The 22,707-nt window shown below is 34.3% G+C and overlaps 1 protein-coding gene across 1 annotated transcript; it reads right to left on the reverse strand.

Annotated features, from left to right (window-relative positions):
- Positions 1–3,146: 3,146 nt before the first annotated feature.
- Positions 3,147–16,118, reverse strand: LOC120423095 (phospholipase A1). Its single transcript, XM_039586773.2, has 8 exons — positions 15,964–16,118; positions 15,530–15,641; positions 6,640–6,785; positions 4,372–4,487; positions 4,184–4,310; positions 3,875–4,066; positions 3,533–3,731; positions 3,147–3,372 (listed from the first exon to the last, which is right to left on the reverse strand). Exons 1-8 carry the CDS (start codon positions 16,007–16,009, stop codon positions 3,315–3,317), a joined length of 996 nt encoding a protein of 331 aa, XP_039442707.1. The 5' UTR covers positions 16,010–16,118; the 3' UTR covers positions 3,147–3,314.
- Positions 16,119–22,707: the final 6,589 nt, after the last annotated feature.

Here is a 22,707-nt window from a genome sequence, read left to right on the forward strand (position 1 = left end):
TAATTCTGTCTTCATTCATATCCGTGTATACAGTATGGTGTCCAGCGCCCTGTTGGGGGAGGCCCATGTATGAGCGACAATCGAGGAACCGTTACGTTTAACTGGGTTATCGATTGTTTTAGCGAGGACTACTTATTCTAGACAGCGAAGGCTTTATTGAATAATTTATATCTGCGATGAGCCGACGTTGAGTCTTGCAGATTTCTTGGAAAGAAGGAATGCAAGTACAGTCCAGACTCGATTATCCGAAGGCCTCGGAAAAATTTCACTTCGGATAATCGAATCACGAAATTTTTTTTTTCGTTGCCTAATTTTTTATTTTTGAGCTTAAGTATGACCCCTAAACTACGTTAAAGTGATTTAAAACTTTTAAATCCAAGATGGTGGCCAATATGGCGGCGTTGAAATGTTGAAAAAATACATTTTATCATTTAATAGGCCATCAACTATTCAAATTTGACTAAAATGGGGTTGCAGAACTCGAATTTGATGTTTAAAACAAGAAAAAGAAAAAAGACCTTCGGACAATCGAACTTCGGATAATAAAAACTTCGGTTAATCGAGGCTTCGGATAATCGAGTCTGGACTGTACTCATTACGTAGTTTTTTTTTGTTATTTGAACACTGCTGCGATTAAAGTTTGTCATTACGTTTTTATGCTTCTTGTTTAAGTATTTTTGAGTGTTTTTTTTAAATCGATCAAACATTGATTTTTATTAAATTTATCCAAAAATTATCAAAACGCAAATAAAATATACTTCAAAATCTGTGCTGTGACCGAATTTTCGTTTCTGAATTTGCAGTTCAACAAATTATCATGTGGGTAATTCTCTACCAACTCACACGAAATCGGGAAAAGTTGCCCCGACCCCTCTTCGATTTGCGTAAAACCTTGTCCTACGGGGTAACTTTTGTCCCTGATCACGAATCCGAGGTCCGTTTTTTGATACCTCGTGACGGAGGGGCGGTACTACCCCTTCAATTTTTGAACATGCGAAAAAAGAGGTGTTTTCAATAATTTGCAGCCTGAAACGGTGATGAGATAGAAATTTGGTGTCAAAGGGACTTTTATGTAAAATTAGACGCCCGATTTGATGGCGTACTCAGAATTCCGGAAAAAACGTATTTTTTTATCGAAAAAAAACACTAAAAATGTTTTAAAAACACTGCCATTTTCCGTTACTTGACTGTAATTTTTTTTGAAACATGTCATTTTATGGGAAATTTAATGTACTTTTCGAATCTACATTGACCCAGAAGGGTAATTTTTTTTATTTAGAACAACATTTTTCATTTTAAAATTTCGTGTTTTTTCTAACTTTGGAGGTTAATTTTTAGAGTGTTTTTGCAATTGTCTGCTCTACAACCTTGTAGAACATTGTTACACTCTAAAAAATAACCCTGCAAAGTTAGGAATACACGAAATTTAAAAATGAAAAATTTTGTTCTCAATGAAAAAATTACTCTTCTGGGATTCGAAAAGTACATCAAATTTCCCATAAAATGACATGTTCCAAAATATTTTACAGTCGAGTAATGGAAAATGGCAGAGTTTTTAAAACTTTCGTAGCGTTTTTTCGATGAAAAATACGTTTTTTCGGAATTCTGAGTACGCCATAGTTTTTAGTTTTTAGTTTTTAGTTTTTAGTTTTTAGTTTTTAGTTTTTAGTTTTTAGTTTTTAGTTTTTAGTTTTTAGTTTTTAGTTTTTAGTTTTTAGTTTTTAGTTTTTAGTTTTTAGTTTTTAGTTTTTAGTTTTTAGTTTTTAGTTTTTAGTTTTTAGTTTTAGTTTTTAGTTTTTAGTTTTTAGTTTTTAGTTTTTAGTTTTTTGTTTTTAGTTTTTAGTTTTTAGTTTTTAGTTTTTAGTTTTTAGTTTTTAGTTTTTAGTTTTTAGTTTTTAGTTTTTAGTTTTTAGTTTTTAGTTTTTAGTTTTTAGTTTTTAGTTTTTAGTTTTTAGTTTTTAGTTTTTAGTTTTTAGTTTTTAGTTTTTAGTTTTTAGTTTTTAGTTTTGAGTTTTTAGTTTTTAGTTTTTAGTTTTTAGTTTTTAGTTTTTAGTTTTTAGTTTTTAGTTTTTAGTTTTTAGTTTTTAGTTTTTAGTTTTTAGTTTTTAGTTTTTAGTTTTTTAGTTTTTAGTTTTTAGTTTTTAGTTTTTAGTTTTTAGTTTTTAGTTTTTAGTTTTTAGTTTTTAGTTTTTAGTTTTTAGTTTTTAGTTTTTAGTTTTTAGTTTTTAGTTTTTAGTTTTTAGTTTTTAGTGTTTCATACAAACTTTGGCAAAGACGGATATTTACACTCGAGAAATAACTAGTTATATCATATGTGCCAAAAAAGTTGCATAATATAACCTGTCTAAACCATCTCGATGCAAAATTTTCTCCTGCATCGGAAGACCGTAAACTTCCGGATCGATACCATCCCATTTACATGAAGATCTTCATAGCCGTCACATGCGACCATCGAACGGGCCCGCTTTTCACCTCAATTTGCAAGTCAACTAGGCAACTCCGTGATGTATTGATACCGGTTCGGTTCGAGAGCGTGGTCATGATTTGAATTTAAAAACCCACAACCCGCATCCGTTGATGGCTGAGCAGTTTGACGGCTCGGTTTAGTTGTTCGTTTATGTGTTGATCCAACGATGAACGCCGGGCATTGATTTATGAGGTGGAGGTTCTCGCCAGTGCATTTGCGTTGTAGTGACTCCGAAACCCAGTATGGTTCGCCGTTCATGAACATAAAGACCCTGGGGGTATGTGCTAGATATAATAGTAAAGTGACCGTTACATCGCTGGATGCATATTTTGACGTCGTTTAATTAGTAGGTAAGGTGCCATGACCAACTAGCTGCTAGCTGCGTTGAAAAACTGCGGAACTTTGGCACATCGATGTTAACTCAGTGTGAATGATTCTGAGAAACGCGTCAGTTGGATGTAGATCAAAATCTAACGCACGTGGCGAACGGCGATGCCACTCTGCAAAGCTTCACTGTTTCTCAAGAATTTATTGCAGAGGTGTTGCGATGCGCTGTGGGAAATGATTTCAATCACATATTTAAGTGCGAAGCGACTGGTGGTGCTGGCAGTAGAGTTTCATTGCCTCAATTGTTATTTGTGGCGCTTGTAAATGCTTATATTACATAACAATTGTTAGGATGTGAGAGGAAGTATGGCTTGATTTCTTAAAAATGAATCCATTTATATTTGCTTCTTTTATGTACATTGACTTGTTTATTACGATTTTTAATTAATTACTTAAAAATATGGTATATCACAATTTGTACATTTTTACATGCTGGTAACTCATTTGGTTTCTCCGTTTACTAGTTGAAGGGACAGTTCATTGCTTGCTCCATGTGAACACAGTAACCACCGGTGGCGCTGAAAAATTTGAAATTATGTAAAAAAAGTTTAGCTCACTCGCTGTGTTTGTAAAAATTTCTGATTTTTTGTAAATTGTTTTATCTTAAATTTTTATATTACAATTCGCGATAATTCTGGCACATTATTTCATTCCTTATACTCAAATCCAAATACTCACTCATCCGGCGTATCCTGCCCGATGCGGTAGTATTTCATCCGGCCCCGGTTGCGGCCCGAGTACCGCATCGGAATGAACGGTATCCGGTTGTTCTTGACGCACCCGTTCGGACACCGGAACGCCATCGAGGTGTGCGTTCGCGCAAAGATGGCATTCGCCAGGTAACACACACTCAGAAAGTGGCTACAGCGGGCTTGCTCTAAAGGGAGTTGGGTTTGAAACAAATTAGTGCATGGAAATTTGTTGAAGTACCATGCGTCTCCACTGAAACTTAAGAAGATTTAATGTTTGACGGAAACGCATGGTGCTTTAACTCTTTTTTCTTCTAACTGAAAAACTTACTGATCTGATCACCATTACAGTACGGCTGGGTTTGTCCACCGTTGATGCAGAAATCGATCGTTCCGGAAAAGGAACTCTGCCCGAGGAAGCCGGCATTGGTGTGCACGACCTGGACCACTTTGGCGTCATCTTTCGTCAGCCGGAACCGAGTTGAAGCGTGGTTTTCGATCAATGGTTTAGCTGGATCTAATCCTAGGTTTTTATGAAATGTCGGAAAAACAATCAATTAACTCAAAAAAAAAAACTGGTCACGACCGCACTGTCAATCAAAGCATTGCTGACGACGGAAATGCACGAGGAAGAGCATACCTATGATTTTATGCTGCCGCTTGGTCAAATGGTTGGACATCATGCCGCAGATGTGAGCCCCCAGCGAGTGGCCCACACACGTGATCTGCTTGCTGCGGCTCCCGGTAAAGGTAATGAACGAGTAGAGCTGCGGACAGAGTTTGAACAATTGATGCCATAGGCATTAAACGCAAAACAAACATTATTACCTGAGCGGTGCATTGAGACACCAGTTTGGTGTTGGAGAGCGACGACAGGTAACACGGGTAAGCCGAGATTCGCTCCCAGTCGACGGCGAACACGTTGAACTTGCGAGAGAGGTAAGCTGAGCGAGTGGGGGTTCGGCGTGAGAATAAAGAGAGAAATGTAATGGTTAGAGCAGAGAGCGCGTGGTGAAATGTGACTTTGTAAGGTTTTCTACTAATTGGAAGCTTTTCGAAAGCTCGTGTTTGCTTATGTTGGGAAATTCCATGTGATTTCATATTTTTTAAGCCAGATTATTTTATAATTTAAAATTACCCATGATTAAAACAACCGATAATACCTAATTTTCCATTCTTCTATCATGTTTCTAGTTTGCTTATTCGAATACAAATCCTGAAATCAAACAAAATCAATACTAATTGATTTGCATAAGAAACATTAGACTCTTGCTTTAAATTTGCAAAAATATTTCGTGCATCGAAGGTTATCGATATAAGTACTGGAATAAAATTATCACGATGATATCGGTTTCAATTTGGGATACAGTCCAGACTCGATTATCTGAAGTTTCGACTATCCGAAGTTCGATTTTCCAAAGGTTTGTATGGGACTTCGGATTATCGAATCACGACCCAAATATTTATTTTGTATTATTTTATTTTCTCACATTTAACATCAAATTCGAGTTCTGCGAGTCCATTTTAGTCAGATTTAAATAATTGATTGCCCAATAAATTACAAAATGATTTTTTTAATTCTTCATCATCTCTATTTTGGCCGCCATCTTGAATTTAAAAATTCTAAATCATTTTAGCATTTTTAAGGATCAAAATCGACAGTCAAAAATCAGACAGCAAAAAAATGTTTTGTGATTCGATTATCAGAAGTGAATATTTTTCAAGGCCTTCGGATAATCGAGTCTGGACTGTGTTTCAATTTGAGGACATAAATATTGATTTTGTTTACAGCGGCCTAAACATTTTTTTTAAAGAATGTAAACTACTCAAATACTAATTTCATAAAATTTTGTCTCTTTCCACCTTTATAAATGTTCACACATAAATCAAGAGGCAAATTTATTTTCGTTAATCCTATTTCAAATAATTAGAGCATCTTTACAATTTTTAAATTATTTGGAAAGGACGTTAAACAGAAAAAAACGTAGGTCATTGCTAATTTAATTTCATGCCCCCCATAATTCCCCAAAAAATTAAGGGGCAAAAAAATGATGAAAATTCTTATTTTTTAGGATAAACTTGTTACAGATTGTAAACTATTTAAAATACATTGTTCAACATTCAATTAAGAATTTTTATACATTAAGGACAGTTTAAGACTTTCTGCAACTTTGAATTTTGGGACCACAGATCGGAAAAAGACTTAAAATTTTAGGTTGTTTTTTTATATATTCATTGATATTTTGCAAATTTTTGGTAATAATATATAATTTGGTGAATTTAGTCAAACTATGTTTTTTGTTACTATACAACAACAAAAAACTATTGAAAACAAATGTTTAATAATATAATGGTTCAGTAACCAATTTCAAGCTTGATTTACCTAGGTAACTTAAAAAAACTCTTAAAAAGTCGAAAATAAGAGTTTATTAGTGGTCAAATATAGACGAAATATAAAATATTCCATGTGAAATCTACCAAAAAAATTTTTTTTTTGATTTTCTCAATTCCAGAATAATTTCCTTGTGAAAGTTTCATGAATATATTCCGTTCAGGAAACTTAAAGCTTATTTACGAGTGTCACGATATCTCGGAACAGGATGGACCAAATTGGCTAATATTTTGGGTGAAAACTCTCAAAATAGGTATATATCTTTATTTTAATTCAACAGACAAATGCTAGCATTTTTTGATAAACTAAAAAAGCCCTCCCACGGGATCTACTTGACGAGTTCATCCCGAATATGAGCCGATTTGGTCAATGATATCTAAAAACCGCGGCGCTCGTGAAAATGTATATTTTAGTATTCTCAAAAGAGATTAAAAAAAATCAAAAAGTTGGCTTACAAATATGTAGAAAAAGCGATTGGCAGGTGGAAAATTATATTTTCGTTTATCAGGAATTAACAATACAGTTGAAATTAGAGTTTTCCAAGTATTTCACATACTAACTGTAAGAAAAATCATTAAAAAGTGCCTCGAAATGCATTAGTCTACAACATAACTCTTTTCTTTTTTTCTACAAATCCACAGCTCGTGACTATCACATTGTGCAACCAATCGCTGCAAAGCGAACCGTCTCTCCTTCGAGCTTACCGTCCTTTAGGAACATGATGTGCTTGCTGGTTTGCGTCCCGTTGAAGCCGTGGATGATGATGGCCGTTTCGCGGTGCGCCTTGAAGCCCGCCCGGAAGACACTCTTCGGCCGGGTGATATCGATCAGTCTGCCCTTCCTGACGGTGCTGCAAAAAAAAAAATGAGTCGTTTGAAACAGAACGGTTGGAAAAAATGGTAAAGTTCAGCTTGCGCATGGTTTAATAGGAGAAAAAAATTTCAATTTAGTCACGATTTGATACACTTTTGCAGTGAGCAGCGACAATTGGTTTGTCGAGTTAAGTGTTTAATGGGTGGAAAATTATGGTGCACCTTGGTGAATGCTTCTGATGTTTGTTTCACTTCGGTCACATTTAAAAGGGCGGTTGGTACCGATGTTGGCAGGTGAAATTGCTTCGCTCCACAAGCAGCGATTAATGCTTCAACTGATGGAAATCTTGCGGGTACAAGCCAAGTAAACAATCAAAGTACCTGTCATGTGCGATTTTCCATCAAAACTTCACGACAGTGTTAATCGACTGATTTATGGCAATATTGTTTTGCTTTCTTTCTTGGGAAAATTTTCCCAGCACATGATTCGCTTCATGGCTCATGGGACAACCTCTTTCCTGGTGTTTGTTTTTTTTCAAGAAGAAACAAAGTTCAAAGCTTACGCTTGGAGCCCTGTCGCCGTGGTTGGTTAAATCTATTTTTTCATTCATTATTCCTTGTTGTTTCAACGAAAGTGAAACCGGTGTGCCACGTAATTCCCACATGTCACCTACTCTAAACAAGGGAATCCACGCTGCGACGAGTTCACTAACGATGCATCTGCACCGCCGATGCAGATGTACAAGGGATTGTTTTAATGAACCTAACGCGAATGAGAATCGTACAACCTTTGACGAGGTTGTCCTCTCCGTTAAGTGGGGACAGAAACTGGATGTCAACCAGACTTTTGCACATTATTGTCTGCTGCTGGATGACGATCTAGCTTGACTTTACCGGGTTTCGATGGTACGTTTGCAGGTTCGTGCATTGCAGATAGTCTTCCGCATGCTGAGCTGATCACGAGTTCACGTGTTACTCGAAGATGAAAATGGAAGTTAGTAGCACAAACGCGAACTAATCAAGAGTGGATTAAATAGGAGCTTGAAGCGTCTGCGTGTTATCATTTGATCTCAAAAGATTTTTGAAATGATAGGTTGCTTGATTTAAAACTGTTTTTAACATTTTTGTACCAATCGTCTGAAACTATTTAAAATAAAATCTAACAAAAACCTAACAAAAAGTGGCACAGCACAGCAACGCAAGTTGAGGGGTGGAGAGGGGTGAATAATCTTTAAAAATAAATTTCCCTTGCGATAAAAAACATGATCAATCTTTTTCTAGTTCTTTTCAACAAAGTACATTATGTACCCTAAACCGGGGTGACATTGATAGGTTTTCAATTTATTTTTGGAATATTTTCCTACTGTTAAGGTTTTTCTCAAGATTATTATTTCTAAATCATGTACTGGGGTGGGCCACACAAGGTCCATACCCTATTTAAAAAAAGGTTTTTTCAATAGTGTTCAAAAAATTTGCTATGTTAAAAATTCTTATTTTGAATTCCGGGGTGACTTTTAAAGTCATAGTTTTTATTGTAAAAATCAGATTTAAGGTGTTCAAATTTTATTTTCAAATCAAATGTACCATCACTAAGGTTCCTGATATAGTTTTCAAGAAAAAAAAAGTCAAGGTTTATATTTAGTAAACTAAGTTTATCAGCTTTTTAGCAAAAAAACATATAAATTGTAGGTAAAATTGTTAAAAACTCACAGAATTCGTTAAAACTAGTTTTGTTTATAATATTATCGATTTATATTGCACTTCGAACTAAATTTGAAGCACGAATCAAAAGTTTTCACATTTTATAAATAAAATTGTTCTTACGTAAATGCCTATGAATGTGAAAATTGTATTATGATTCTCAAACAAATAATATTTATTATTTACAAGCTTATTTTACATATAATGTTATAAAATCTTGAATGTACCGTTTCGGCAGTTTCCAGTTCAAAAAGCCCATATATTTCTTTTCAGATTCTCGGTTACGAAGGATAGTGAAAGGTGATTAAAAAAATGACTAAAACATTGAATTGATGACCTGTAGATATTGTTTTTTTGCAATTCCGTCGTGAAACTACTTACTTTTCCTGTCATTCTTGAACGACGAAATAGCCTACTTTTCTGTACCAAAAATAACAGAATCGAATAGCAACACTTTTCAAAATAAATGCTGAAAAGTTCTACTTTTCAGTACTTGTTTCGAAAAGTAACACTTTTCAACATTTTTTTTGATTTAAACGATTTATTGACAAAATACATGAAAATTCGACTTAAAATTTCACTCAATGGGTGTTTTTCGAAATTGCAAAAAATGTTGTATGGAACTCGTTGCAAAACTTGATTTTTTCAGCACTCGTCGTATTTATCCAACTCGGTGAACCTCGTTGGATAAATGTACGACTCGTGCTGAAAAAATCCTCTTTTTGCAACTTGTTGCATAAACTACTATTATGTTTCAAAATTTCCTAGTAAAACTATTTAGCACTTGTATCGAAAAGTAACACTTATTTATTTATTTTTATTTGAGGACGCTGTATCTTTGACAGGAGCAAGATAGCACTGTATTTCTTTGGGAAAGTTTTTGCATTTGAACTGTGTTTTTTTTATTCAGGCTGCTGCAGATATTTTTTGAAGTTTACGACGCCAACATAGTTTGTTTATTTCGTAAAACATCAATGCATTCAAAATTATATTTTTTTAGAAAATAGGATATTTAAACACTTTTTTTCAATGAAATGTGTATTCCATAATAAGAATTTACATTTTTCCCGCAGTTTTTTGATACATTTTTTATCTTTGAGAAATATTTGCATTAATAAGTTGGCTAGTTATTTTTGATTCTTTTTCGAGTAAAATTCAAACCCTGTTATTTAAAAAATATATCTTTAAATACCCAACCTATATTTTGACAAACTACCTTCCTGAAATTATATCAATCTTATTAATATTTCAAAAAATATACCAAACTTTGAAATAATCGCAACTTTTACAAATAAAAATTTAATTTTCTTTATATATTTGTATCCAACAAACATACATTGTTAAAAGTTTCACTTTGTTATTAAAAAAAAAAATTAACTTTTCATTTCAATAATTGATTCTGAAAGATATTACTTTTGAAGAGTAAACAAAATAATCTCAAAAAATAAGAAACTAAATTGAAACAATAATTGCATTAAAAAACTAAAGAAATTCCAAACAACATTCGATTGCTAAAGCATCAAAACAAAGTGTTTTTTTTTTTTCTAACTAGAGTTTGGAATGTGAAAATTCGAACTCATGCTTATTTTTTGCATTTTGACACTCAACTTATTTAGCCAATAATTGTCACTTGTTTGTTATATTGCAGCACGTTTGATCTTTTTACAGCAAACTTGAGACAAAATAGCACAAAAGCGAAGATTTAACTGAACCAAATTAACTGAGAGTAAGTGTTGAAACATTGTTGAGCTTTCTAAGTAGTAATTTTAATGTGGTTTACAGTGCTGACTCAATTATCCGAAGTTTCAAGATTCAAGATTTAATTATCTGAAGTTTGATTTTCCGAAACTTTTCATAAAACCTTTAGGCTATTTTAAATTTAAAAATTAAATATCGTTTGAAAAATTCATAGTGCATGTGTTTTTTAGGGACCCCAAAGTGTATGGTTTCCGTCGAGTTGAGCCTGCGCAGTCATTTTTGTTATGTTTTATAGGTTATCAGTGTTATCCGAGGTTATTTTTTTTTTGCGGAAACTTCGAATCATACAGTCTGAGCTGTATTCTTCATCCGCAGTCATTGCCTAATGAGTAAATGGTACAATTACACAGTTCAACAAACAATCAAATGTTTCTTGTCTCTGAGACGAGAATATGTGTTCCTAGTAGATTTTTGCCTGCTGAATCCGAATCTGGGTCCAGAGTTGCTCCAAATGGCCCCAATTTTGAGATACACCCGTTTGAAATGTTAGTTTAGGCCAAAATTAGCTACTTTGTCGACTATTTTACAAAATAACTATTGAATAAACAACTAAACCAATACATGTATCTTAAAGATCACGTTTTCCCCTTTCTGAAACACCCCTGGTTTTTAAAATTTGATTGTTTCTACGCATATTTATAGCCATTTTAAAATTAGAATTTGACTTGCATGCAAGTTGGAAAAACTTGAATGAGAACCAACAGAAAATATAATTTTAAAATGGCTATAAATATGCGTAGAAACAATCAAATTTTAAAAACCAGGAGTGTTTCAGAAAGGGGAAAACGTGAACTTTAAGATACATGTATTGGTTCAGTTGTTTATTCAATAGTTCTTTTGTAAAATAGTCAACAAAGTAGCTAATTTTGGCCTAAACTAACATTTCAAACGGGTGTATCTCAAAATTGGGACCATTTGGAGCAATTCTGGACCCGGATTCGGATTCAGCAGGCAAAATTCTACTAGGAACACATATACTCGTCTCAGAGACAAAATCTTGTTGGACTGTGTTATTATTGTTTCATTAAACGGTACAAAATTGCTGATCGATTAAAAACACTTCAAGTCTCTTTAACCTCCATTTCAATGCGTTAATAAGTGTGATTAAGTAAAAAGAGCCTCTTCTTCCCACCATTTCCCATCTGGAACCATTACCTCACGCACTTAATCGATTTTGCACCGTGATTTTTTGCTACATTGTACCATTTCAATTTCGTTTTTAACGCCTTCTCATCAATTTCCAACTCACCCCCATCGATCAGTGCGAACAACTCACTTGCAAATCGCACAGAGAACATCTTCCACTTTTTAATTCCCTTATGTTGTCGATTGCATAATCCTCCACGGGAATTGCCGTTGTTTCCGCAGTCTGTTGGCGCAAATTCTTTTACGAGTCGATGCCGCCGCCAACTCTCCGTGTAGTAATTGCTACAAATTCTCTTTCAACTCGACTTTTTTTCTGGTCGATTTGTAGCGCACCTGGCAGGTCGGATGGGGTGGTGCTAGGGGTAAGACTGGACCAGATGAGCCGGTTGCTGGAGCCGGAAAATTCACTTTCTGGTGCCTGCCTCGACATTGATCTTGAATATTGCACGCGGGGTTTGTCGCTTGCGAGCTGGGGATCGTTGCACTCACTGCTGCGCGAAAACCCGAATGACTAACAAATTGCTGCTGCAAGCAGCTTCGTGTACTAATTTCCATATAAAGCCAATGGACTTCTGCAACTGCTGCTGCATAACAGCAGCTTCCTTAGAAAGCAACTGTGAGGAAATTGCCGTGTTTATGATATTATAGCTTGATTACCGTGTCGACGTCCGAAAGGTTGCTATGAAAAGCTTATAGCGCCAAAAGCTTGCATATTAAGGAAAAACGTGGGCACCCTATGGGGAAAGGTAAAAGTAAACTATAAGGCCAGAAGAAGGAGAAGGAGTTTACCTGCAGGAGTAACGGTTTTAGCTTCTAGTTTCGCAAGAAAGACATTACGCGTGGCTCAGCTCCGTACAAGTGGCCAGATGTAAGATCTGGTTTTTGCATCGGATGGAATGGGCCAAGTTTTGTTTAGACGTCAGTTGTAGGAAAGGAAAAGTTTATTAGACGTCTGTTTGTCTCACCTGGGCCTGGCGAAGTTAGAGGCTAGTATTTTTGTGGGTCACTAGGACTCTATGAGGCGTTGAGAGGTTGAGAGTTGTTGACGAATTGGAATTTTAAAGTGGGATAAATGGGATTGTTGCAAGACATGGTTAGGGAAATACTGAATGAAACATGTTTCCTGGAATTAATCAAAATTCATGGTTTCTTGCTGGTCAAACAATATACTAAAAAAAAAAAACAATATACTATCATTTTTGAATAAACATATCACACATATATTCTTGTGCAACTAAGAGAAGGATGAGATCACTGCTTAAAAATGCTTCACCCTAAATTAGTCAGATTCAGAAATTTAATAGGTTTAAAAACAAAATTGATGTTAAATTTTCATGGCTTGAATAAAAAATTCAAGAGATTTGAATTTTACAAATTTTTTTGAATCTGTAGGACATTTTTTTGATATAAATACCTCAAATGTAATGAAAGAGTAAATTTAAAATTTCAAGCCCCTTTTCATTTATTTAAACAAAAAGTATAAAAAAATGCCACAGCTATAAAAAAAATCCACAAAGTTTTTTTTTGCCGATCTGTAGTCCTAGATTCAAATATTTAAATTTTCCTAATTGTTTTAAAATGTCTTTTTAGTTGGTCACAACGGACTGGTTAACGGTTTTCAATGAAAATTAAAAAGATTACCAAAGCACTCCAGACTACATTACCCGAAGTCTTGATTATCCCATGTTTTGATTATCGGAAGCATTGTATGGGACTTCGGATAATCGAATCAATAACTAACAAATTTTTGTTTCGTATTTTTTTTATTTTCTAATAATTAATAATTTATCTAATTCGAGTTTTTCATTTTTGTAAAATTTTAATAATGGATTGCTTATTACATTACCAGATCTAGAGTTTCTTTTTTCAAAAGGTTGTTTATGGTATTATGTTTATAGGACCTTTACAACTCTCACTCTACAAATGCATTTTATTTTTCAATATTTCATTCATGACTTTGACGTGGAATACTGAGCAATTATTTTCATGTATCATAATATCATAATGTTCCCGCAACATTGTAATTTTCAGAGAATACTGACAGTTAAATTTCAAGTAAATAATCTTTAAAACATTTAGAAAATTTTTTTTTTAAGAATATAAGGGTCATTCTCCGCCAACTCACACAGCAGTTGCCCCGACCCCTCTTCGATTTGCGTGAAACTCTGCTCTAAGGGGTTATTATTTATTGATCACGAATCCGAGGTCCATTTTTCGATATTTCGTGACGGTGGGGCGGTATGACCCCTTTCATTTTTCTGGTTTTTTACTAAGACACGTTTTTCAGTGATTTGTAGCTCGCAACCGTGAAGAGATAGAAATTTGGTGTCAAAGGGACTTTTGTGTAAAATTAGACGCCTGATTTGATGGCGAACTCAAAATTCCGAAAAAAACGTATTTTTCATCAAAAAAAAGTTAAAAAACAGTTTTAAAATCGCTGTCATTTCTCGTTACTCAACTGTCAAAAATCGTGCGACTTGTCATTTTATGGGAAATTTAATGTACTTTTCGAATCTGAAATAACCCAGAAGGGCCATTTTTTCATTTAGAACAAAAATTTTCATTTTAAAATTACGTGTTTTTTCTAACTTTGCAGGGTTACATTTTAGAGTGTAACAATGTTCTCAATATGTTATGGAAGAATTACGTAATACATATTTCGGGTGTTTATAACACCGGTTTAGGGGACCATTTGATTTATAAAATCTATGTTTCTTTGAAAATTTGTATCAACTCTGAATTACGAGAAGAAAATCCGCTGAAACCGGTCAAAGGACAAACAATTTACGGTTTAATTAGAACATCAAGGATATATTCAACATTTTAATAATCACACACACCTCAGCAAAAAAAAAATCAAATTCTTTTGCAAGGTCAGAGAAAGTACACCAAAGCACAATTTTTGCATAGGTGTAAAACTATATGGTTGTTGAATAAAACCTATCGCAAATTATTTTTTATTATTCATCAGTTTTTATAACTGATCAATTCCAATTAAGGGCACCGACATCTAAGGTGTATATGATAATCTGATTAATTGAATTTTAAAACTCCTTGCTTTTATGCAATGCAAATGACCGATAATTGCAAAGTAAAACAAAACACACCGTGGTTTATTTTTTTGCTGGTACCTACACGGAAAGAGGATCCATCGCCAAAACGCGATAAAGTTCGCTAAAACTAGCGAAATAAGTCGCTGATTTTCAGCCTGCAGAAAAACTATCTGGAATCGCTTATTGTTTTGCACTGGTATGGAATTCAGTGAAAACACTTGCTAGTTTAGTGAAAATTTTCGTTGTTTGGGGGATCGGTTTCGCTAGAATCAGCGAATAAGTTTACTGGTTCAGAAGGAGCTACTGGATTCCAAAATCTACCAGGAGATGCTTCTGCTGGTTTCACGCTGATCCAGTGGGTTTTATCGCTGGTCCAGCGGTTTTTGGCACTGAATCAGCGTTTTGTTTGGCTGACGTCTGTTTTTTTTCCGGCAGCAGTTGCTCGTGTCAAAATAAACCAGAAAATTGTTCTGCTGGGTTTGGGAGAAACTCCGCTAGTTCAGCGATTGTTTGGATCTGCGTTTTTTTGCAGATTCGGAGAGTAGGATGGTTTTACAAGTTATAATAATGTTTCTCAATTAGTGAAAGTTTGTTGAAAACGTTTTCAAAACATTTTTCTGTTTGTTTTGACAAGTTTGCAAGTAATTCCTTCTTCACATAATAGCTAGTGGTGAAATGTCTATAATAAAAAAAAATTAAAATACCTAGTGTTTGTTTACTTCACGTTGGATTTGTTGATTTGATAAACCAGCACTGTATGAACATTAAATTTCAATTGCACTCTACCACATCACTACACAAATTTTGCTTTTTAGTTTCACTTAGTTTCAAAAGTTTTTGTTGAGTCCCATCAATCAACTCTGAGATGAGATTGACAACTGTCATTTCTGCAGCTACCCCTTACAGTAGAATTTTTGTCAGAGTAAATAGTAGAAGAGAGAATTTCGCTAGATTTTCTGCTGTCAAATATGTTTGCCAGTAATTAGCAAAAACAAACCAGCAGAAGTAAGTTGTAATTTTTCGCAAATATCAGCAAAATCTAACCAGGAAAATCCTTCTGCTGATTTGGCGATGGATCTCCTTTCCGTGTATAATTTATGGTATGGTCCAAGGGATATACTTACGGTGTGTAGAGGAAAAATCGTATATCCTCATGCGGGCAGTCGTAGTCTTTCCTCCACATGCACTTGAAAAAGTTTAGGTCGAAGACACCACCCGAAAACAAGCACCGAGCCTCTGAAAACAATCGAAACACACCCACTTTCAATTAGCTTTTCGTTCACAAGATCTTTTTTTCTTTTCTTTTTCGATGTTTCGTTATCATGGACCATGTTGTTGCATGTGTTTTTGCATGCATCTTCTTCATTTATCAACATTCCATTTTTTTGCTCTCATTTTGAAGGCATTTTTCAGTTGGGCCCTAATTGCCACACTTTTCCAGTCCAGCAACACACTGGCACAACACTTTCCATTTCGTCGTCATGATTGCGTGCACATTTTCCAGCAACAGAAACTGAGGCTTTCTGAAGCACAACATCACAACTTTTCATTAAATTACCTGCCGCCAGCGATAGAATCAGCACCAGACGCACCAAAGGACTCATTTTGATTAACGATCGCGCGGTTAATTTCCGAACAAAATCGATAAAACGCCGCGATCTCGATTGGCCTCCGACGAGGCCAGAGCACCAGGGATTAATTCGATTAACTTTTGATTTATTGGATCCGTGCAACTGCACTGCACCCGAAGGGCTTGGTTAAACCGCCACCGCAGCAGCTTGCCTCCGAGTTAACTGCCAACAATTTCCACGGAAAACTCCCCGGAGAAAGCACGGACTCATCGTTGCGAAAGCACGAACAGAACTGAAAAGGCTGCGCTAAACGGTTGCACGCTCAAGTCTCGAAAACGCGCGCGCGCGGGACGATCGACTTCAGCAACTTCAGACACACTTCAGAAGAAGCCAAGTGTGGTGGCGGCAGCAACAGCAGCAGCAGCCGGTAGATGGGCGGGAGAAGTGGATTTTCCTGTTGTTTGAGTTTTCTTTTGCTAGTGCTGCAGGTATGCTGGCTGCATAGCAGCTTAGTTGGCTGATATGAATTGCTCTTCAACAATTCGTAACTGTTTAAAAATAATGATTTTTTGAAAAATTAAACTCCAGTTTTTTTTAGATGTTCCAGTCTCTGTCGATTTTCATTAAAACTTTGTTCTTGTGGGTGATTTTTTTCGCGAGTAGTATTATTTTTTTCATATAATTTATTAAGTTTGTTTCCAATTTCATCGTTGTCATGATTTTTTTTACTAGTTTTTTATACGAGTACTCAACAAGTGTCGATTTTTTTGTAGCATTTTTCCTTTTTCTTGTAAACTATGAAAATCATCATTAATCAATGTCAACCAAGAGGTCATCGATTCGCAACATTTATTTATTTTGAAACAAATTTCATTTGGAACAAACACTCCTTCAATGTGAAGGTTACAACTGGCGTGTGCTGATTCCCAAATCGATAAAACATATTGTAAACATTTTAAAATAAAAGTTGTTAGAGTAATAAAATTTAAAAAAAGACGGCTTCATAAAATGAAAACTTGAAAAAGTGCGGTGGACACAATAAACATTTAAAAAATAGCATCCCAAATTTTGACCAGGTTCAAAATATTTGTTTGGTTTGGAAACAAACAAATAATTGAGAAAAGCTTTTTTTTGGCAATCTCGTCAATATGAATAATTTTTCTCACTTCAGTTGTTAAAAACTTTATTTTTCTTTAATACTTGTTAGGCCGTTGCAAATATTTTTTGAAGTTTATGTCCCTCGACTCTGGTCGGGGTCGAGGGGGGGGGGGCAAAAAAAAAATTCAAATAACAAGCCATGGTCTTAACATTTGAATGAAAAAAGTGTTTAAAAATGCATTTTACACCTGCCCAGTTGTTTTGCAATCATTAGTTTTCAAAATATCCAAGTATTGAAGAGATTTTTTTTTTCGTCGAAAAAAAAACTTTTTGCGGTGCTGTACATTGGAATTTCACAAAAATTAAAAATATTTTTGATCGATCACAGACATGCTAAATATGGTTTTAAACGCAGGAAAATGCATTTCTAATGGTTTTCAGTTGGCTAGACTTCTATTTCCTTTAAAATTTTGAAGTTTTTTTGAAAAAATATTTTTTGCCCCCTGATTTTTCGGACCGATTTTGAAGGGGGGGGGGGGACATAAACTTTGAAAAATATTTGCAACGGCCTTAATCAATTTAAAATTAAAAATAATTTTCAAAATCTTCTTTTTCAGTTTTTTTGGCTGTAACTCGGAAATTAAAAAAAAAAAACACTTCAACTTTGGGTTTAGGATTCGACGTTTTGGTTTCTGTTCTACGAGCGAATATGTGAAGTGAAGTGACAGCGCAGGAAAATTTTGTTTTTATTCAATATTTTATTGAAAAAGCAGTGATTCTGCGCTGTTAATCAACACGCAGTATGCATCTTCCATTTTTTCACGTAAAATAGCCTACTGAATAAAATGCCATCATTGGTTTTTGAAAAAAGTAAAGCTGTGTTTTTTGTACCCGCTTTACGAGAAATTTATCAATTTTGAAAAACCCAGTTGCAATCCACGGGAAATTTATCTTATTTTTAGGATATGGAGTATATAAATCTGTCCCGCCTGTGTGGATCAATCGGACCGCGCACTGGACTCACAATCCAGAGGTCGCCGGTTCGAATCCCGCGGCGGGCGCTCTAAAATTCTTTGTGTAAATATGGGTACTCGGCGCCGTCGCTCCGTGCCATACTTTCATACACTTAGGAGCCATGGGCGGCGAAGTCCTTGTAGATAAAAGGAAGACACTAGTGGTTGGTACTAGCAATGGTGGCCGACAGCTATAAAGTAAACTTCGTTTTTCGTATATAAATCTTTGAAAGTTGGATTTAGAAGCCAGAAAATAGTTGAACCCAATCACAACATCAATATTTTCATTAAATTAGGATTGAAAGTTATCTCTCTGGTATACCAGCCCGGTGTCAATAACATGCATTTTGCATTATTTCTTTGTTCTTTTGTATATATATAAATCTCTTTACGATTTTTCGATACGATTTATTTTTTTTGACATCAAAAATCGGTCTTTCAGAAAAATCTTCAATGTCTTTGCAGCAAATGTTAAGGAAATTGTTAAGGAAAAGTCCAAATTTAGCAACAAAAAAAATAGTTCTAAGTGGTTCTAATTTGAAAAAATACAGGATATTGAAACACCTGTAATGTAATCTTCAATTGAAAATTTGATTTTACACCAGCAATTTAAGTAAAACTTTTTTGAATTTTACTTTTTTCCACATTTTTCTAAAATTATGATTTTTCCGAAAAAAATGCATCACTGTCGATTGAATTTTGACCAACTTGTGGCATAGCTCAAAAGATGGCCTTTTTGAAATCTAAAACATATCCAAAAATTAGATTAAAAAAACTATTTTGCACAATTGATATTTTGTACGTGAATACACTCAAACCCCGATGGTTTGACATCAACTGTTGTCAAACGATTCACTATTTAGTTTGACACCCCTTTTACACGAAGTTTACACACACTACCAAACGTTTGTTTTGATAGTGTTCGTGAGCGCCGTGTGACAGTTCGTTACTCTTTAGGTTGACTTTGACCAACCAACGGGGTACAAACTAAAAAAGTGTCAAACGAAAAAGTGACCAACCGCCGGGAGTTGAGTGTAGTCGATTTAAAAAAAAATCGGTTTGTTTTTTTTTTAGTGTAATATTTTGAGTGTCGTTTTGTATTTTTTTGTATGGACAGCTGCAAAAATAGCACGAAGACTTTTTCACCCTTTGTAATTTAAAACATCAAACATATTTAATAAAAAAAATATCATTTCATTTATACCAAAACATTGTGAGCAACGTACGCCACTATTGTCTTTACTGTCAACATAATCTTATCAATGACTGTTTTCCCTCGACATGAGTGGTATGGAAAATAACTCAACTCAACCCGGCTTGCGGAGGGTTCCACCGATATCAGAGGAGTGCGTACAACATTGTGCGAGAGAAGCAACGAGCAAGAGAGGGCGCGATTTTTCCGAACGTGTCTCTGTGGAATGTGCGAAAATTTCTTCACATCATCCAATTGTCACTTGAGTGGTGCAAATTTGTAGACCGTAAAGCTCGCGGATACTTACTGGCTATGATTGCTCGATAATTGCTCTAATCTAATCACAAATTTATTACCCTTGAAGATGAATTTAATGTCTCGTGGGCCCTTGTTGCTCAGAAACGGGAGCATTCCTCTCTCTTCAAATTACCTACCGAATTGAAAGGTGGTGATTTTGCTACGACTGACAGAGCCGCCGGCATTTGGCTATTTTCCTGTGTTATGTTGCTTTACGTATGTTGGTGCATTTCCAGTTCACAAAGCATAAACCGCCGCCTGCATCGCACGCAATCTTTTCCTGTGGCTTCGGGTTAGAAAAGAGCGAGGGGAGGAATTTTCTCACTGTTTTACTCCACCTTGATCATCACCGTACGGGAACTGTTTCAATGGTGCGAGATGCATATATGGGATTATAATAAAACAATAACATAACCCAGGGAGGAAGAATGCGCCACCTGAATGGGGGGCAGATCTTTATGATGTTTTGAAGTACACTGACTGTGATCAATGATCTTTGCACTCGCCGCACGCTGAATGAAAGGTACGCGTGAAAAAGAGTTAGGAGCTTGGGCGGATGTGTTCAGATTAAACCGACGTTGTTCGTTGAAAGCAGCGGCACTGAGCGATGATCACTGATCACGCAGCAGTGACTGTAAAAGAAAAACATCTTAGTCAGGAAGGCAACGGTGAACTGATTGTTCCGGAAGATGTGGATGCTGTAATCTGAAGAATTGGTTCACCGTTGCGCTTTGCGTAATAGTGGGATGTGTGTCTTATGAAATAGAACAATTTGTCGTGATGGCTCTATCTTTTACAGAGTTTCATTCGTTTTACCGTCCACTGAATAGAACACATTTTTAAAAATTGAGGTAAACCGTAGTTCCGTAATTTTTGAGTAGAAACTTGCAATAGAGTTCACAAAACGCATAAGGGTCGTTAAAGTGGATGGTTTGTTTTTGTAAACCGTAATTCTTAAAACGATTGAACCAAATTTACTGCATTGACAATTTTTGAAGGTAGTATTAGTAAAATTGTTACGATAGTATTCGGTTTTTTTTTTTAATAAAATGTCAAATAAATTTTTATTTAAAAATAATTACTCAGCTTTTAAAATTTTTTTTATTTGTCAATTATTTTCGTTTTTCAAATGAATTAAACAAATGTTCATATTTTTTTTAAGAAAATAATTTGTGGTTACTTACGAATGATAAATAACTTACTAAATATACTTACTAAATATAATGAAAATGAGAACTGTATTTTGCTGTTAGCCATTATTTTTAAATATTTTAACGCTTATTTGAGGGCATTTGAATTCAAATTGAAAGTCTCTCATGGTGACTTGTCTGAGTGAGGCATAGTCTTTTTCAGCGTATCTTTTACAGCTGCAACAATTGTATGGTTTCATTCGTACTCTGAACGATGTTGAGATGAGTGCAAAGCATAGTTTTTAATTATAAAATAAGATTACAATAAAAACATTTTGCTTGATACAATTACTTGTAATAAATTGTTACTTGTTTTTAGATTTGATTACTTTTTTATTTCACTTCTTCCATCAAGTTCTGTCTTTATTAACCCTCTACACCCCAATTTTTTTTTCGATTTTATTTTTCCCGTGTTCAGAAGGTCATTTTGAGCAACTTTTGATAATTTTTGATAGCATTATGCTTATTCTACCACTTTTTATCATTATCTTTGCCTTATTAGTTTTTTTCATGTGTTTACAGTAATTTTTTCATTTATTTGTTTGTTTTTCACATTTTCTGCTACACAGTAAAAAAATTATGGTAATATTACATCTGGGAAGGAGTACATTTTTTATGTCAAAAAAAAATTAATTTTACCCCTGAAAATGTGTAATTTTACCACTTTTCTGGTGTAATGTCACTTTTTCAGTCCAAATTTAGGTAAAATTGCATAGTAAAAAGGGTAAAATTCAACCTTCCAAAATTACACCATTCAAAATTACACTATTTTTTTCTGTGTATAGAACGATACCATTGTCATAAAACTGGTAGAAAAATGCGTAGTTACATAGTCTGGGACATTACAAAAATTACTGCATACTTATTTTCACATGTTAGTGAAAAGAACAGCAAAAGTTGACCTCAGAAAAAATGAAATTTTTAAAAATATTAGCAAACCCGAGCAGACGGAAAAAACTAGGGAAAAACATTTTTTGATATTTGAAAATACTAGGCCTATAACATTTTATGTTATTTATAACAGGATTTGTTTTTGTCATTATGATTTTTTTTTGTTATTGAATAACATTTTTATTTATTCTTCGAACAAATCTTTGTTATTATTTTTTGTTATTTTAACAACTAATCCTATCATCCTAATAACAGTTGGAGTTGTTCTTCCATAGTGAAAAATATTATTCCTAAGTTGTTTTGGCTTTCAACCAATATCAGACCAATAACAAATTTTGTTATGGTAACATAAACTGTTACTAAGCCATTATTCAAAAATGGATTTTTCAAGAATAATCCGTAACATTTTCTGTTATTTTAACAGTATTTGTTATTGAAATGGCATGCATTTTGTTATTTCAGTCTGCGTGGGAAGTCACATAAAACAAGCGAAACTTCCAACCCTGAAATTTTTCATAAATTTAATGAGTTCTTCTTTCCAATGCTTTTTAAACATCAAAAATTGGTAGAAATATTGATTTTCGGCGATTATTTTAAAATCGAAGCCCACATAGAGGCGGTGTTGGGTTGTAGAGGGTTAACAGGCAATCGTTACCAATACAAATTAAAATAGAAAATTATTTGAATTAATCAAATTATGAAAATACTTTCATAGTTCATAGTTAAAAATATTGAATTCAGTTGTGAATAAGGGTCGTTCAATATTGGTTTTAATTAGTGTTGGTTATTATTGTTTGACAACCTTACAACTGCAATAATCACGAGTTATAGCTTTGAATCGTATTGAAAAGGATTAATGTATTAAAAAAATCAGGTATTGTTTTGTATGTTTTAACGTTAAAAGAGATATCAAATGCATTATTTACGATAGCAAATATATATCAATAGTATCAATAGTAAAATTATGTTTTTTAAAACAAAGCTCATATGAAAAACAATACAGAAAATGTAGGGAAACATCAGCTATTTCTTAATTACAGCTTCTTAAAT

The sequence above is a fragment of the Culex pipiens genome, chromosome 2 (assembly GCF_016801865.2).
Source record: "Culex pipiens pallens isolate TS chromosome 2, TS_CPP_V2, whole genome shotgun sequence".
Classification (NCBI taxonomy): domain Eukaryota; kingdom Metazoa; phylum Arthropoda; class Insecta; order Diptera; family Culicidae; genus Culex; species Culex pipiens.